Source organism: Balaenoptera ricei, chromosome 6 (genome assembly GCF_028023285.1).
Source record: "Balaenoptera ricei isolate mBalRic1 chromosome 6, mBalRic1.hap2, whole genome shotgun sequence".
Classification (NCBI taxonomy): Eukaryota; Metazoa; Chordata; class Mammalia; order Artiodactyla; family Balaenopteridae; genus Balaenoptera; species Balaenoptera ricei.
The window spans coordinates 105,512,543-105,528,685 of record NC_082644.1 but is presented as its reverse complement, the minus strand read 5'-3'; the positions used below and the strand labels follow the sequence as shown (position 1 = coordinate 105,528,685).

Here is a 16,143-nt window from a genome sequence, read left to right as displayed (position 1 = left end):
CATTGAACCAGCACTGGTATTTTCAGTGACTCAACCTTCATTTTTCAGCATTTCATTTAGGGGGAAAACAAAACATCCCTAGCATATTTTTGCATAGTTTTTAAGAACACGGAGTTAGACTGTTCAACGTCCAGCTTACTAGCTCTGTGAACTTAATTAACCTCTTTGTACCTCTGTTCTCTCCTTAAAAAAAAATAAAAATAAAAATTAGAATAAGGGTTCTTACCTTTCAGGATTGTTGTGAGTATGAAATGAGATATGTGCAAAGCCCTTAGAATGATGTCTAGCACATTGTAAGCAATCAATAGTTATCAGCTTTACAAATGATCCTGCTATTTTGATACTAGCTATCTAGGGAAGAAAGGGCAAGATGGGTAGGGAGGCAGCGATGAGTGAGGCAATGATCCAGGCCTCACGGGAGGGAGATTGCAGTCCCACAGCTGAAGGCATTGTTCGCCCTCCCCACCCCCCCGCATTTCCATTCAGCTAGGAGGCATTCGTTCATTCACTGAATAAGCACTTATTAAGCCCCTAGTGTGCCTCAGCCGCTGTGTCAGGGATGGATGCATAAAAGTGAATAAGACAGACATGGTCCTTGTCCTGCAGTGCCCTTGGTCCAGTGAAAGAGACAGCGAGTGACCAGGACCACAAGTCCAGTGTGAAAATGTTAGGATAGGGTACTGTGGAAACTCAGGGAAGGGGCATCGAACCCGCAAATGAAGGGAGAGGCATTGACATAATCCTGGAAAAAGACCCCACAAAACTTGAGTGTGGTAGGCAGAATAACGGCCCCCAGTATGTCCACATTTTAATCCGTGGAATAAATTATCTTACCTGGAAAAGGGAGATGAAGGGTGCAGGTAGAAATGAGGTTGCCCGTAGTTGATCTTGAAACAAAGAGATTATCCTGGATTATCCAGGTGGGCCCAGTGTAATCCCAAGCGTCCTTAAAGTGGAAGAGGGAGGCAAGAGAGGAGCTCAGAGCCATGTGATTCCAGAAGGATTTGACTTGTCTTGGCTAGCTTTGAAGATGGAGCCAAGGAACGTGGGCAGCCTCAGAAAGCTGAAAAAGGCAAGGAGATGGATTCTCATCTAGAGCCTCCAGACGGTGTGCAACCCGCCTGACACCTTGGCTTTAGCCCAGAAACCCATGTCAGACATCCGACTTACAGAGCTATAAGATAATAAGTTTATGTCATTCTGGGGCACTAAGGTTGCAGTGATTTGTTATGGCAGCAACAGAACACCAATACACGGAGCCAATGAGATCTTTGAGTTAGGACTGTCCTTCTAGAAAATCACTCTGGCCGCAGGATGGTAAACAAGTCGGAGGGGCAAGGCCAGATGCAGAGGGCGCAGTTAACAGGCTGTTGCCATAGGCCCTGGGAGAGGGGATGATGGCTTAAACCAGAACAGACAGCTGTTATGTGCTGCATCTGTACCAGATCCTGGAATCTGAGGGGAGTCAGCCGAATAGATCCCTACAACCGAGACCTACAGGGCCTGGGATGGAGACAGACGTGCAGAGAACAGCCATCCGTGGCAGCACTACCCGACTTGTCCCATGACTCTTCTTCTACTCCCCACTACATGCAGTTATGATGGAGACCAACAGGTTCTACCTCCTGAGTCTCTCTCAGACCTGTGCCTCTCACCTATATTCTGCCATCCAGCTACTCCATGATGTCTTGGCTGGGTTGCTGCAAAACCTCGTACCTGGTCTCCCTCCCCACAGCCTTGTTCCTTTCCCAGCCCATCCTCCACCCTGCATCCAGGCCTTCTTGCTAAAGCTCCAATCAGATGGCATCACTGTCTTGCTTAAAACCTATAATGGGTCTCCTTGCTCTCAGAATAAAAAGCACATTCCTTAGCATCATTTAGCAGACACACACGCGCGCACACACACACACACACACACACACACACACCTACCTTTGGACTTGGCACATGCTATTACTTCTGCCTGGACCTCACCCACACCTCCCTTCCTCACTCTCTCCCTGGGTAACCCCTCCCAATCGGTCAAGACTCACCTCCTCCAGGGAGCCCTCCCGACCTCCCCAGTCTGTGTTAAGTGCCCCTCCCTGGGTCTCTGAACCTCCTCTATGAATCTTAAACTACCACATTCTTCGTTTCTGTGCGCAGGCTTTCTCTAGTTGTGGCGAGCGGGGACCACTCTTCATCGCGGTGCGCGGGCCTCTCACTGTCGCGGCCTCTCTTGTTGCGGAACACAAGCTCCAGACGCGCAGGCTCAGTAGTTGTGGCGCACGGGCTTCGTTGCTCCGCGGCATGTGGGATCTTCCCAGACCAGGGCTCGAACCCGTGTCCCCTGCACTGGCAGGCAGACTCTCAACCACTGCGCCACCAGGGAAGCCCTATAACCGCGTCTTTAAATAGTTAAGGGTTCAAACATTTTTTTCACTGCAACTCAGTTATGCAAAACACTGTAGTCTTCTTAATTTTCTACAGCCGATATAATGTTTCCCTCAAGTTTTCATTCCACTGACAGCAAAAAATGTAGTTCAACTTGCCAGTTAAGGATACAGAACATACTCTTTAGGGTAACTGTTTAGTCTGTTCAAAGGTGAACTCCTCCACAGCCAGCCCTGTCTTTCCCTTACCAGGCAGTCTCCCCGACCTCCGCTTGGCCTCAGGGTGCGGCTGGGGGCTGGTAAACATGTGGTCTACTGGATCCTTGCTGGCGTCCACTTTGTGATTTCCTGTTTGAGCTTGGCTCTCAGCCCTTGCACTGGCTGCCACTGTGATATGGGTGGTCTTGGGTATTTCTTTTGAGAGGGGCTACATATTGGAATCCACTGCCAAGTCCACAGTCACAAAGTCCCCACTCTCTATGGGACCCTTGTTCTAATCTCAGGCCTCCTTCCCCATCCCCGCTTCCTTGGGAGCAGGAGTCTTATGCCAAGAAGTCTTGTCATCTTTATTCTCTCTACCCTGCGGGTGCAGGACTTGGGGGGCTGACTTCTGCTGGCCTCTTACTCACCTACTGATACCCTCTCATGGGACCTTCTGTTGGCTTTTCAGAGAAAGGGGCTCACAACCCCCCCCCCCCACCCAGATTATACCCTGATCTAGGGGAGCAAAGCCCGTTGTTCCTGCTCACCCCCATCCCCCTTGGATTTTCCCCAAACCTTTGTTGGTATTTAAACATTTGTTGGTACCGCCCTCAAGGCTGGGGTGAGTAGGGAGGGGATGTTGACTTCCAAGAAGCCCAGAAAGAGGATTGGTGACTCTGAAGCCTGAACTCTTGGCTTCTTGGTCTTCTCTCCTGGGCAATTCCTCCCAGAACTAGTGGCAGAAAAAAAAGGGTTTTCGCCTTCCTTTTTCTGTCCTGTGGGAACTCCCCTGAGGTCATAGCCTGTACCAACTGTACATTAAAATAAGATATTATGATCTCGGTTGGCCAGGCCTGCCTTTGATGTATAAGGGACCTTCACTCCCAGCACAGGTTGGCTTTCAAAACTATTGTCTAGCTCAAGACACTACAAAGTCAGCTTTGAGATCTAGCCCAAAGCTGAGTGATGGCTCCCTTTCTTTTCTAGAAGGTATGTGCTCTTCTATCTAAGGACAAATGCCTTTGATTTAGACCAATATGACTCATAGGGAATGAAAAAGACTTCATTTTAACATTTTCAGTACCATCATTCACCTTGCACACATTTTCACACAATTTATAACATGTGTCTTACACTAGGCTGTGAGCACCTTGAGGATGAGGAATGTCTTATCATTGTTTTCCCAATGCCTGGGACACAGTAGTGAAAATTTGTTGAATGAATGAATGAAAGGTTGAATGAAAGAATGACTAAATTCAGGGTGCTTGAACAAAAAACTTGCATGAAGACTCCTAATTAAGAAGCAAATCACATGAGAACAGAGTTTCTAACTGTACCCAAGAAGGGCAGACAAGCGTGAGTATCAGATTACTCACCACGAGACCCTATGACTCCAGCACCTACAGAATGGCTACAAAATCCAGCCCAATGCGTCTCAGCCTGGGGTTCAGAGAAACAAATATTTTGTACCAGCCGCCCACCCCTCCCAGTTCCAGAGGTAGGGAGTGGCTTTCCAAAACCACCCAGAAAGGCAGTGACAGAGTCAAGATGAGGACAGGGACCCAACTCCTTGATCACAGAGGAAACCACATCTCAGTCAAAGTTGCCTCTCACTTGGCAGAAAGGCTTAGTTTAGCTGGAGGCGAAGGATGGGTCGTGGTTCAGACCAGGGGAGGTGTCCTCGTTGGTACCGGGCTCTTCATGGCACCCTTTCAGGAGGCTGTGGGCAGCCTAGGGAGAGCCAGGGAGAGCGGCCCCCTCCCTGCGGACACAGCAGCATGCAGGCCAAGACTCCCAGTCTTCCCTTGACTAAGGAAAAGCTACAGACAGTGCTGGCTGGCTCTGGGATGATTTACTTCTCTGGAATACCTCAATTTAAATGCTAATTTCCCCAGAACCCAGGGGTGATCGGCTCTTGCATGCTGGTGGCTGTGTATTAGTGTATCCAAAATACTCACTCACCTATTCCTAAATGGGGACAGGCGGGAGGGAGAACCGCGGGAAGGGTTGGGGGGGGGGGGGAGCCAGGATGGCCGAGGAGCCCAGCTTCCCTGGCTTGTCGTTCCTGTCAGCATGGCTGATGACACGGAAGCTACGCAAGGTACTTGCTCCGGGGAAAGGCCCCCTAGGTTTGGGTCGCTTGGAGGTCGTATGCAGGGGGCATGGGGGGTGAAGAAGCCTGCGCCTACTCTGTACACAGTTGAACAGATTCTTTGGGGGGCTTGTGCTGTAGCAGGCCCCGGGCTGGGCTCTCTGAGGCTCTCAAAGGAATCCAGCATCTGGTATGGGGTTCAGGAAAAGGGACTAGCATTAAAGATAACTCAGGGGCAGTTCCCTGGTGGTCCAGCGGTTGCGACTCCGCACTTCACTGCTGAGGGCCCGTGTTCAATCCCTGGTCGGGGAACTAAGATCCCGCAAGCCGCGTGGTGTAGCCAAAAAAAAAAAAAAAAAAAAGCTAACTCTGTATGGATCCTCCTCCTCACCCCTTGAAGTTAAACTCATTACTCCCATTTTACAGATGACATTAGGAAGGCTGAATAAAATACAAGTGACCTCTCCAAGGTCACACAGCCAGAATCTGGATCCATATCTGTATGATTTCTGAGCCCATGCCCTTTCCACCACCAGATCCCAAGGTAACTGCTGGAATTTACTCACAAACAAGAGGCATGAGAGAAAAGTGACAAGAAAGATTTATTCCAAGTGGGGAAAATTGACATGGTTTCTTGGAAGGGGGGGGTTTTGGACTGGTCCTCCTGTTTCCTCCTAGCCTTCCTCACCCCCCACCCCATCCCCTGCACCTCCCCGATGTGAGTGCACACATGTGTTCATGTGCTCACCAAGAGTGGCAGTTCCGGCCAGCCTCTGCTGAGTGAGATCACTTTTTCCCCTCTCGTGCCCGCTAGCTCTGTGGCCCTGGCCCCTATCTGAGCTCCATGGGAGCCAGGGTGTCTGCATATTAGGAAATTAGAGGAAGAAAAAGTAGGGTTTTGAAGCTTCTTATGGAAAGGCTGGCAGTTTAGACTAAAATCCCCAATATCCCTTGGAAACTAAAGCATTTGGGTACCCTGTAACAAAACATCAGAAAGGACTCCACATAGGTCATACACACATTACTTTTGTCTCTGGGTTTCCTTCCTTTGCTTCCTCAACAAACGTTCATTGAGCACCTACTTTGTATGCAGTTGGCACTGGGCTAGGCCCTGGGGAAGGCGCAGCAAATGGGACAGGCATCGTCTTGGCCCCCGTGGAGCTCACAGTCTAGTGGGAGAGTAGATATCCAACAAGGTCCCCAAGAGCACATCTGGGTTAGGAACTATGAAGCTCTTTCTAGAAGAAAAGAGCAAGATGCTATGAGAGGGAGAACTGGCCTTGGGAAGGTTTCTGAAGGGCAGAGGAATAATGTGTGGTCTGAGTGACAAGTAGGAGTTGGCCTGCTGCAGGGGGCTGGGGGGCAAGAGCTTTCCAGAGAGAGGGCAAATCCTAAGCCGACCCTTTGTAGGAAGTGAGTATGCCCCATAAGAGGAACTTACGGCCAATCAGTGCAGCTGGACAGCGGGCAGGGGCAGTGGTTCATGAAACAAGGCAGAAGGAGTAGGCAGGGGCTAGATGGTAGAGGCCTTGAGACCTTCACACAGTGCCTACGTTCTCCACCAGGCACCTCCTCTGAATTCCCACTGCCGTACCCCTAGTGTGCATGGGAGACCCCCAAACACGTTTGTGGAGTGAAAGAGACCTCCCACTCCCACAGTTCTCCTGAGTCCCCGGAACCCCAGGATCTGCTATTTTAAAAATCTTGTGAATTGTTTCCATATAATGTCAATTGAGATTGAACTGTTTTCATGGATATTTGGGGGGGAGATGTTTGTCCAAAGAAACAGTAACCCTGTCGCCGTTGGAGACACAGCTTATGCAGACCCACACACACGCAGATATGCACGTACAGTGATATCCCTGGGCTCAGAAGCACACCCCTCTCTGGCCTGGTCTCAGGTTATCCCGGTGATCAATCAGGAGCACGGGCTCTGGATTGATCCATTGAATGTGTGCTTACTGAGTACCAGGTTCTCAGCTAGCAGCCCCATTACCACTTCCTAACTGTAGACCTCAGTTGGACAAGTTCCTTAACCTCTCTGAGTATCCATATCTTCATCTATAAAATGGGAATAATAATAGTAGTTATAGAATTCTCACGTGGTGAAAATGACATACACATTCACATGTATCTTGGCACACTACCTAGAACATAGCTGATGATCAACAAATAGGATCAATAAACAAATATTACTTACTCTTCTTCCTATCTTCCTCTTATTAGGATTCGTTAGCTGCCTGGTAGTTTTTACTACACACACAGCCACTCACACACGAGCTCTGAGAATCTGGATTTGTTTTCGAGCCAACTGAGTTTCAGCCAGCACCCTGCCATCCTCCCCATCACCTTCCCCAGGTGGGTGGATTCTGAAGCTGCTGCCTGGGTTCTGTCTGAGGTCCTCAGCCCAGGGGCACCTTCCCAGCTCTGCTCGTCCCATCCTGTTTTGCCTCGCGGGAGAGCTGACTAATGCAAAGGCCCTGGGCGCCCTCTGCTGGCAGAGGCCATGCAGGACTTGTGGCCATCGCCCAGGCAGCCGCGAAGGGGCCCAGTCCTGAGGGACCATCACTGGTCCTTGGTCTTTGCTGCAGCTGTCTTGTCATTCCCTGCTCCACCCCTGCCTCCCTCCCTCCCCGCTCTCCGCACTGGCCTGTGAACTACCCCCCTTCCATGGTCTCCTACCTTCTCACGCTCTTCCTTGAGACCCTCCCTGCGTCCCGCGAAAACCTTCCTCCGAGAAGGGGAGTGTGCGCCGGCCCCCTGCCCTCCTGAGTCGGCCACTGTGCTGACACTCCCTGAGGTCAGATTGAGGTCAGATTTGCCCAGAGTCAAGCCCAGCTTAAACAGAAGGCAGAAGGATTAGAGGAGAGGAACGTGGGGCTGGCGAGGGTGTCATTGCCCCCCTCCTCTGCGATTATAAACGCATAGCCAGAGATGTGAAGTCGTGACCCTGGGTGGTAAAGTGAAAAATGATAAGCTTGCCTTCAGATCCCTCTTCCCGAAATGCACTTGGTGTGTAAGTCCAGGGGAGTCATTTCACGTCTCAGAGCCTCCATTTCCCCATCAGTCAAGAGGGGGTGTGATCACGCCCATCTCACAACATTGGAGTGAGGGTAGTGAAGTCACCTGGAGAGCAGAGCCCCTCGTATGTGGTCAGATTACAATGAGTAACAGACCCCTTCTTTCGGCTGCAGCCTGTCTGGGCTCAGTGCACCCAGGGGTGCTACGGCTCTTCCAGCTTTGACAGCCTGTGACTGTCACAGGCAGCGTCTTCAGTGCCCCGCACCTGTGCAGTGATGTGGCGTGTGGGCTCTGGGACCAGACCACCTGAGATCTCCCGCTTCCCAGCTGTGTGGTTTTAAGTAGTTACATAACTGCTTTGTGCTTCTGCTTTTCCACCTCCCAACTAGGGGTCTTAAGGACACCTAATTCATATGGTTGGGTGAGAACTAATGTAAAGTACTTGGAACATCGCCTGGTACAGAGGAGGTACTCAACAAACAGTTATTGCCATCATTGTTATTATTGTGATTTCACTAAGGCAGGCTGAAGCGCGCTTAGGATCCCCATTTTACAGATGAGAAAACTGAGGTTTGAGTGGTTTGCTCCAGGTTTCACAGCTAGGATGCAGTGTGGGCAGATCAGGAACTCAATCTTCAGAGCCATCTCAGTCTTGCCCTCTCCTATTCATAAAACAAGTGCTTGGGTCTCGGGGGGAAGGGACCCTTGGCCAGAAGCCTCCAGCCCATCCAAATCCCTGATAGCTGGCCCTACTGACTGTTCCGCATGGCTGATCTATTGTCTCCCCCACACAGCTGGGAAGATCTAAAGGACAAGGGGAGAAGCCAGTCTATCTCTGGATCCTGAGTACCTAGCTCAGGGCTGCACCCCGAGTGTGTGCTCAGCGCATGTTAGTTGAATGACTAGGGCAGGGAGACGGCCTCCACCTCATTGCATCTCTAAGGGAAGCTCTGTATCACAAGAGGCCACCTCATGAGGGGGACAGGAAGAAACTTAGTTCCTTAGGCCCTGGTGGGTGTTACATGCTACTTGGGGGCACTTCCATGGCCCCTGGCAGGTTCTCTTTTTCTATTCACATGGCTGATCCACATGTCCAAGTTTGCAGACAAATCAAAGGCCAGCCACAAACACCTAGGTGGAACCCATGACAACAGGCACACGTGTAGACATAAGCAAGTACGGCTCTGCACACAAACATGGGCACACCCATGATGCACACAATAGCATGCTTAGCTGTACAAGTGTGGGCCTAGAAACTCAACATCGTGCACACGCATGCCCAGCAGACAGTCCAAGGCCCAGCCGCTTACCTCACCAGATGTGCAGTCAGAGAGACCAGGGTCCAATCCCAAATTTACCACCTCTTAACTCTCAACCTCATTTTTCCTTTCGTGTAAAATGAAGATAATGATAACTATCTTGTGGGTCACTGTGAAGATTAAATGATTAAATGGATGCAAAGTGCTTAGCGAGATCCTAGCAAATTAAGGATTCAATCAATAATTGTCAAAGATGACGATGATGATGATGACGAAGATGCTGGTGATGTTGAAGATGGAGACAATGGGTCCTCCCCTGGATTCTGACCTCCGCAGGGGTCGGACACGGAGAAGGTGTTCACTAAATGATCGGACACGGAGAAGGTGTTCACTAAATGAATGACTAGATGGTGAGCTTTGAAGGTGCCTAGGGTGGAGTGCATGGGGACGTGGAGTACAGAAAGGAAGGTGACCCAGGCCACACAATGCTTGTTTGGCTGCTTTTGAATTGCCCGCGATCCAGGCTTCAAAGGCATTGCTTTGGCATCACAGATTTTTGTTTGCCTCTTTCTGATTTTCATTTCAAGGTTGCCCGTTCCAGGTGGCAAAATGAAGCGCTAAACATCCCCTTCCCTTTGTTCTTCAATCCCCCTCCTCCTCCCGCTCCTCGTCCTCTCCAGACTGTAGTTGGTGTCTCTAACTCTGAGGATTTCTGAATAAGAAGGGACCTCAAAAGTCAGCTCTGAATACAGAAATGCCCTGGATACCGTCCATGCCAAGTGGCTATCAAGTTTCCTACTTGCATACTCCCAGCTACAGCAAGCTCACCACCTCGCAGTGGCAGGCTGTTCCATTTTTAGGCAGGTCTATTGTCTGGAAGATTGAAGCCTGCCTCCCTGCAATGCACTATCACCTCATCCCCCACACCTTAAGACTACCTTTGTTCAGGGTTCAGTGCCCCAAGGGCACCCCGAGGCTTGTCTTCTGTTTCCTGGAGTGGCCCTGCAGACAAGCGCCAGAGGTACCTGAAGAATTTAGGGCAAGAAAGAGCACTAGCCTAGGAGTGGAGAGATCTGGTTTTGAGTCTAACCCATTGGTTGTCTCTGAGAAATTTGCTCCCCTTCTCCCGGCCTCAGTTTCCCCATCTCTAAAAGGAAGAGTTTGATCCAAAAAATCTCTTAGGATCCTTCCACTTTAGCACGCAAACACCCATTCTTTCAAGCCTTCCTTTCTCCAGCTTAGTCTCACCCGCTCTTTCTTCAAGCACTCCACGCTCTCCTCAGTTCCCTCGCATCCTGGCTCACCATTGTCACCGCTTATGTAAAGGGACATTTAGCAGCCAAAGAGACAGTTTATAGAATATCAGACTGTGTCTTAGGCAGTTGGCAGCTTTCTCCCATTAAGTGTTTAAAACTACCCTGAGATCTGACTTTCATAGAAAAAGAAACTGAGGTTCTGAGTGGACCAGGAACTTGCTCAAGATCATGCAGCTAGTAAGTGGTGGGCCAGGATTGAAGCCCAGCCTGCCGGATTCTGGAACACGTCCTTAGCACCATGGCCTCAGGGCTGGGATTCAGGGAGCCAGAGGCATCCCAGCAAGGCCGTGCACCGGCTCACGAGTCAGTCTCTTCTGTGACTACGAGCTCCCTGCCCTCCTTCCCAGCAGCACCTGCAGCCTCCGCTTCCTCCATCTGGCAGCCTCTCTGCTCCTCTCCACAGGGAGAACAACTTCATCAAGGACTTTCCTCAGCTGGCCGACGGGCTGTCGGTGATCCCGCTGCCGGTGGAGGAGCAGTGCCGGGGGGTCCTCTCCGAGCCCCTCCCAGACCTCCAGCTGCTCACTGGTAAGACACACATGCTGGACCCCTTCCCAGCCTCCCTGACCACACACCTGCTCTCCAGTCCATCTCAGCTCTCAGCACGTCCAAGGTGGGCCCTGCCAAGCCTCTGTGTTCGCGAGGGATGGGATGTGAAAGGGACCTACCTACCATTTCTTGGACTCGTATGGACCGTGCAGAGCTAGGGGCTTCCCGAGCCGAGGCCAGATTTACTCTCTTAGCAAACTTCAAGTACACAGTGCAGTATTATTAACTGTGGTCACCGGACTGCACGCTAGATCCCAAAACTGCATTCATCCGGCATAACTGAACCTCCGTACCCTTTACCCAACATCTCCTCATTTTCCCTGCCTCCAGCCATCCTACTCTCTGCTTTTGTGAGTCCAACGTTTTTCGATTCCACATAGAAGTGAGATCATGCAGTTCACTTTTAAGTCGTTTTAAAATAAAATAAGTGGACCTCCCCCATCCCCACCCCAACCAGGAGCCTCTCTCAGTGACAGCATCTCAGTTACACAAGCTGTTTTTGAATGTGGGCACTGGGCCATCCTGGGGGCGTGGGTATCATTCCTCTCGTGTTATAGGTGAGGAAGCTAGACTCAGAGAGGTGAAGGGACCGATCAGGGTCACACAGTCAATCCGCCAGGACTAGAACCGGGTGCCATGGCTCCAGGTCTTCTGCCCTTTTCACTCCACTCTGCAGTCCGTCCCCCCACCCCCCAACCTCCGTCTCTCCCCCACTGAGAAGCCGTCTTTTGCAGGCTCTCCTGAGGCTTGTATTTTGTGTCCCACTGCGGGATGCCCATCTGTTCCACCTCATCTTCTCCCAGTTCCTCTCTTGCCCTTTTGGGGGACTTTCCCAAGATGTAAGGACCCTGGCTCTGCTTTTGTGATACAGTACATTGCGGTTCTGCATTAGTGGTACAAACTCTTAGGATTATTTGTTTTGATCTGGGGATCTTTGAAGGTGTCCTCATAAAGGAACTGTTACATTTTAAGAGGTTTTTTTTGTTTTGTTTTGTTTTTTTATTTACCAGAAAAAATACCGCCCCCCAATCCCGGGGCTTCATTTTACCCCTAATCCTTTGGTGGGGATCTAGGATAGAGCCAGGTAAGATGGGGGTCAGGGATTGAGTAGGTCCGGGATGGGTTTTTGGTCAGGAATGGTATGCAAAGAAGTGAGTGAGTCAGTACATCGGTATTTATTGCGAGCCTACTATATGTCAGGCTCTGTTTTGTCTCTGCAGGAGCGGGAATAATATAGACCATGGCCTTGACCTCAAGGAGCTGACATTTCACTGAAGGGGCTTATATTTCAAGCTGGAATCCAGGAGGGACCAGAGATGGGGATAGTGAGGGATGGAGTGATGATCACTTATGGGGGAGACCCAGGGATGGGGTGAGGGGCAGAGAAGATGGTTTGGTAAATTTCTTGATAATCAAAAGAGGTAGTAGGGTTTTTTTTTGTTTTGTTTTGTTTTCCTTGGGGACACCATTCCACCAAGGGCATAAGCCGCATCAACAGTGTGCATCAAAATATCTGCCTCCCTTTATTGGGGATGGCCCCTCCAAGCCTGCTCTGAATTAGGGCAAGCAGTCATAGACGGGGCAGAGGCTGCCTGGGTGCTGGTGTCTAGTCTTCCTGTACAGACTGTTTTCTTTGCCCTGACTCAAAACACGGCCCTCTCCTCCTCTCCCGCCCTCTCTCCTTCTCTCCCCGGTGTCTGCGGAGGAAGGGAAGGACAGGCAGAGCAGATAAACAGAGAGGACGTATTTGTAACAAAACAACCTCCCTCCAGTGGACATATCTTTGGGGATCATGAATATTTTACTTTAAAATGAAAGCCTCTAAGAAATTATATTATTCCTGAGGCTAAGGGGGGGAAAAAAAGTTGATAGTAATGGACAACTTTAATACTGCAGTAATGTCCAGGAAGAAATCATTTGTTCCAATGAGATTCTCATTTGCATCTTGGTATCAAATATCTCTTTAAGTGCCTCCTCACCAGGGGACAAGAGAAAAGGACAGAAAATGTGCCTGCCATTTGCAGAGGATACACAACAATAATAGTAACTGCTGATGTGACTGGCATTTCTTTTTCACATATTTTTTCCTGATTATAAAAAAAGAGAGTCTGCAGTGCTTAGAGTACAAAATTTAGAAAACAGAGATGAATATAAATCAGAAGACAAGGATCTTTCACACATCCACCACACTAAGTTAACCACTTGCTAACATTTTGTTGTGTTTCTTTTTTTTCTTTGTTTATATTTTGTCTACACCTGTGTTTCACACAATGCATTCTACGGAACATGAGTTCCAGTGAAACCTAAAAACGGGGCTCCTTGGTCAAAAAAGTTTGCAAAATGTTGTGCACTATCTTCATGTACCTTTAAAATGCGTATTAATTTATTCAAGGCGCTGAGAAATTATACAGCTTTTTTTTTTTTAAATCTTTTTTAACTTTATTTAGCCAGTGTTTCTTGGTCTTGTTTGAAATGGGAACCTTTTATGTGTACGCACAGGTATTTTACGAGATACCAAAGGACATCTTATGTTTCCATGTTAGGAAACAAACAGTCTGTAGAGGGTGAACAAACATAAATCGTCAGATAGTAAATGTGTTAGGCTTTGCACGTGGTCTCTGTCACAGCTGCTCAACTCTGCTGTCATTGTGCAAAAGTAGCCTTAGGCCGTATGTGATGAATGGGCTGTGGTTCTCTGGCCCCCAGTCCACACGTAGGACATTTCAACGTTACCAAAGGACTTCCACTGCTATTAATTTATTTGAGTCTCACAATACGCCTGTGAAATAAGATCAGCCCAGGCAGCCATGGTATCAGGTGGGGAAACTGAGGCACCGTGCTATCTAGCACCCCATGGCAAATCGCCGCCAGAGTTAGTGGAACCGTAAACCCATTCTTGCTTGTAGGGTGAAGGGGGCCATGTGAGCTGTAGAGCAGAGAGAAAAGGCGGGGTTGGGGCTGAGGTCAGAGGCCAGGAAGGAAGAGGCCTGGAGGTGGAGTCCAGATAAAACTGCCAGCCCCAGAGAGAGCCCGCACTCTAGGGCCGATCCTCTGTCCGCTTAGAAGAGCCGGCTGTTACCCAGAGCCCAGGGCTGCATGGTGGGGTTGTAGGGTGAGGCCTCTAGATGCTGGGCTCACATCAGCTTCTTCTTCCCTCCCCAGGAGACGTCAGGTATGATGAGGCCATGGGTTACCCCATGGTGCAGCAATGGCGGGTCCGCAGCAACCTGTACCGCGTGAAGCTCAGCACCATCACCCTCTCGGCAGGTGAGGACTGCCGCCCGCGGCCAGGGGACTTGGCGTGATTCAGCTCAGGTCCCCCAAGGATGCTGGCGCTGGAGATGCTGAGGGAATGAGGCCACGCCCCCCCGCCATCAACAGTCTCACAGGGAGGGCGGATTGACAAGCAGGCAGGACAGTGGTGTCCACACACTGCAGCAGGTCAATGCAGTAACGGGGCCGCTGTCCATTCTGGAGAGTCAGAGAGGCTCCTGGAGGAAGGGGTGTCTGAGCAGGGTGTGGGGGATGAGTAGGAGAGAGGGGCAAATCTAGGTCACACATTCTCGAAGTACTTCAGGCGTGTGGATGGTATGAGTTCTTTCAGGCACTGATTCCTCCGGTTTCTCCTGGCTGATTTCTTTTCCTGCCCATTTCCTACTCAGCAGTAATGCGTTCCCTGCTCCCCTCCCCCCACCAACACACACACACGCACACACACACACACACTGCTCACACTTTGTCCACATGAACCCTGTGCTTCAGCTGACGGGGACGGTTTGTAGTTCTCAAAATGAGACATTTTCTTTCTTGTCTCTGTGACTTTGCGCATGCTGTTTCCTCCGCCTGGATCTCCTTGCACATCCTGCAATACTCGGAGATGCCTCCCCCATTATCTATACCCTTTGGAATAATTCAAGGAATTCCCTGTGCTCAACTGCCTGTATTAAAGCACTAACAAGTGCTTGATTCACATCAGAATCCTGTCTGTCTCCCCCACTAACCTGAGAACTGTGGGTAGGGCTTGGGTCTTATTTATTCCTGTACCTTACATTCCTGCACATGACTGGTGCTCCTTTTTGATGAAGGAATAAAAGATAAACGAACACTGAAAAGTAAGGAAACGAAAACTGAAAAGACGGGGCCTGGCCTTGGGTTTTCTACCCTGACTCTTACTCATAGCACTGCCACTGGGTTATTCTCCAAGTATCTTGCAATGGTGGGGGAGCTCTTTTCTTATCTTTTCTCTTTCAATATCGCTTTGTTCGTGAGCAACATGGAACTCTTTTAGCCTGGGTATTGGGAAGTATAAATAGTAATTATGGCTGACATCACCCAAGCGCTTTATAACGTTTCATATCTTAGGGCTTACATCAGTCTCGAGAGGAAGGCCTTCTTTATCACTTTTTGTTTTTTTTCAGGTAAGGAAACTGAGGGTCAGAGAGGTTAAGTAACTTGCCCAAGGTCACACAGCTAGTAAGTGGCAGAACAGGAGCAGGGCAGGGATTTGAAGGCAGTGTTGTCTGCCTGGATCAAGAGCCACAGGGCATCTCCATGGTGTTATTTATTACTTAACAGAAACCATCTCATTATTAACTCTGCTGCATTAATTACCCAGCTGCATGGGTTAACAGGTTGATGGAGAGGGGTTGTTCTAATCAAGGACCCACTCTTTGAGCCCTGTTTCTGTTTTCACCACCACCCACACCTTTACACCGCGCTTGTGAATAAGACTGCCGTGTTCCTGTTAGAACTACAAAGGTGTATCTGCTTTAATGAATCAATAATGATGCTCCCGAGAACCCCCTTGTAAATCAAATGTTTGCAAATTGGAGCTCATTTCTAATGTTGAAGAAGAACTTGCTCTTTTACATTTTACTTTGATGTGGCACAGAATCAGTTGCTCTTATAATAACGGGCGTCGGTGTGTCTGCCGTGTCCGGGATCTGTGCCATGAACCTGGTTGAGTTGGGGGTGGGGAAGGATGCATGTGCAGACTCAGAGACAAATGGGACAGACCTTCTGCTTTCAAGGTGATGCCTGTTGAAGGTGCAAAGGGTAGGTGCTCCATGCCAGGATGGTGGGAAAAGCTTCTTGGGGGAGGGGTGACTTCCTGGGGCCTGAAAGCATGGGTGTGACTTAGGGAGGAGGTGGGAGTCCATTCCAGGTAAATCGTAGTGTGTGTGTGTGTGTGTGTGTGTGTGTGTGTTGAGAGTGGGGGAGGGATATACATAAAGAAAGAATGATGGAAATCCCAGATCACACTCAGGAGAAATAAGAAAACTGATTTGGCCAGAGGTAAAGCCTGATGTATGTAGCTCACGGGAGATGACCTT

At 49.7% G+C, this 16,143-nt stretch overlaps 1 protein-coding gene across 4 annotated transcripts in view; it reads left to right on the top strand.

Annotated features, from left to right (window-relative positions):
• Positions 1–16,143, top strand: part of ASTN2 (astrotactin 2) — an 895,599-nt gene that overhangs the window by 635,598 nt on the left and 243,858 nt on the right. For all 4 annotated transcript variants that reach the window (XM_059925469.1, XM_059925467.1, XM_059925466.1 and 1 more), the window contains 2 exons: positions 10,665–10,789; positions 13,973–14,077. In XM_059925469.1, coding sequence (XP_059781452.1) covers positions 10,665–10,789; positions 13,973–14,077 — 230 coding nt within the window. The remainder of the gene's footprint in view (positions 1–10,664; positions 10,790–13,972; positions 14,078–16,143) is intronic.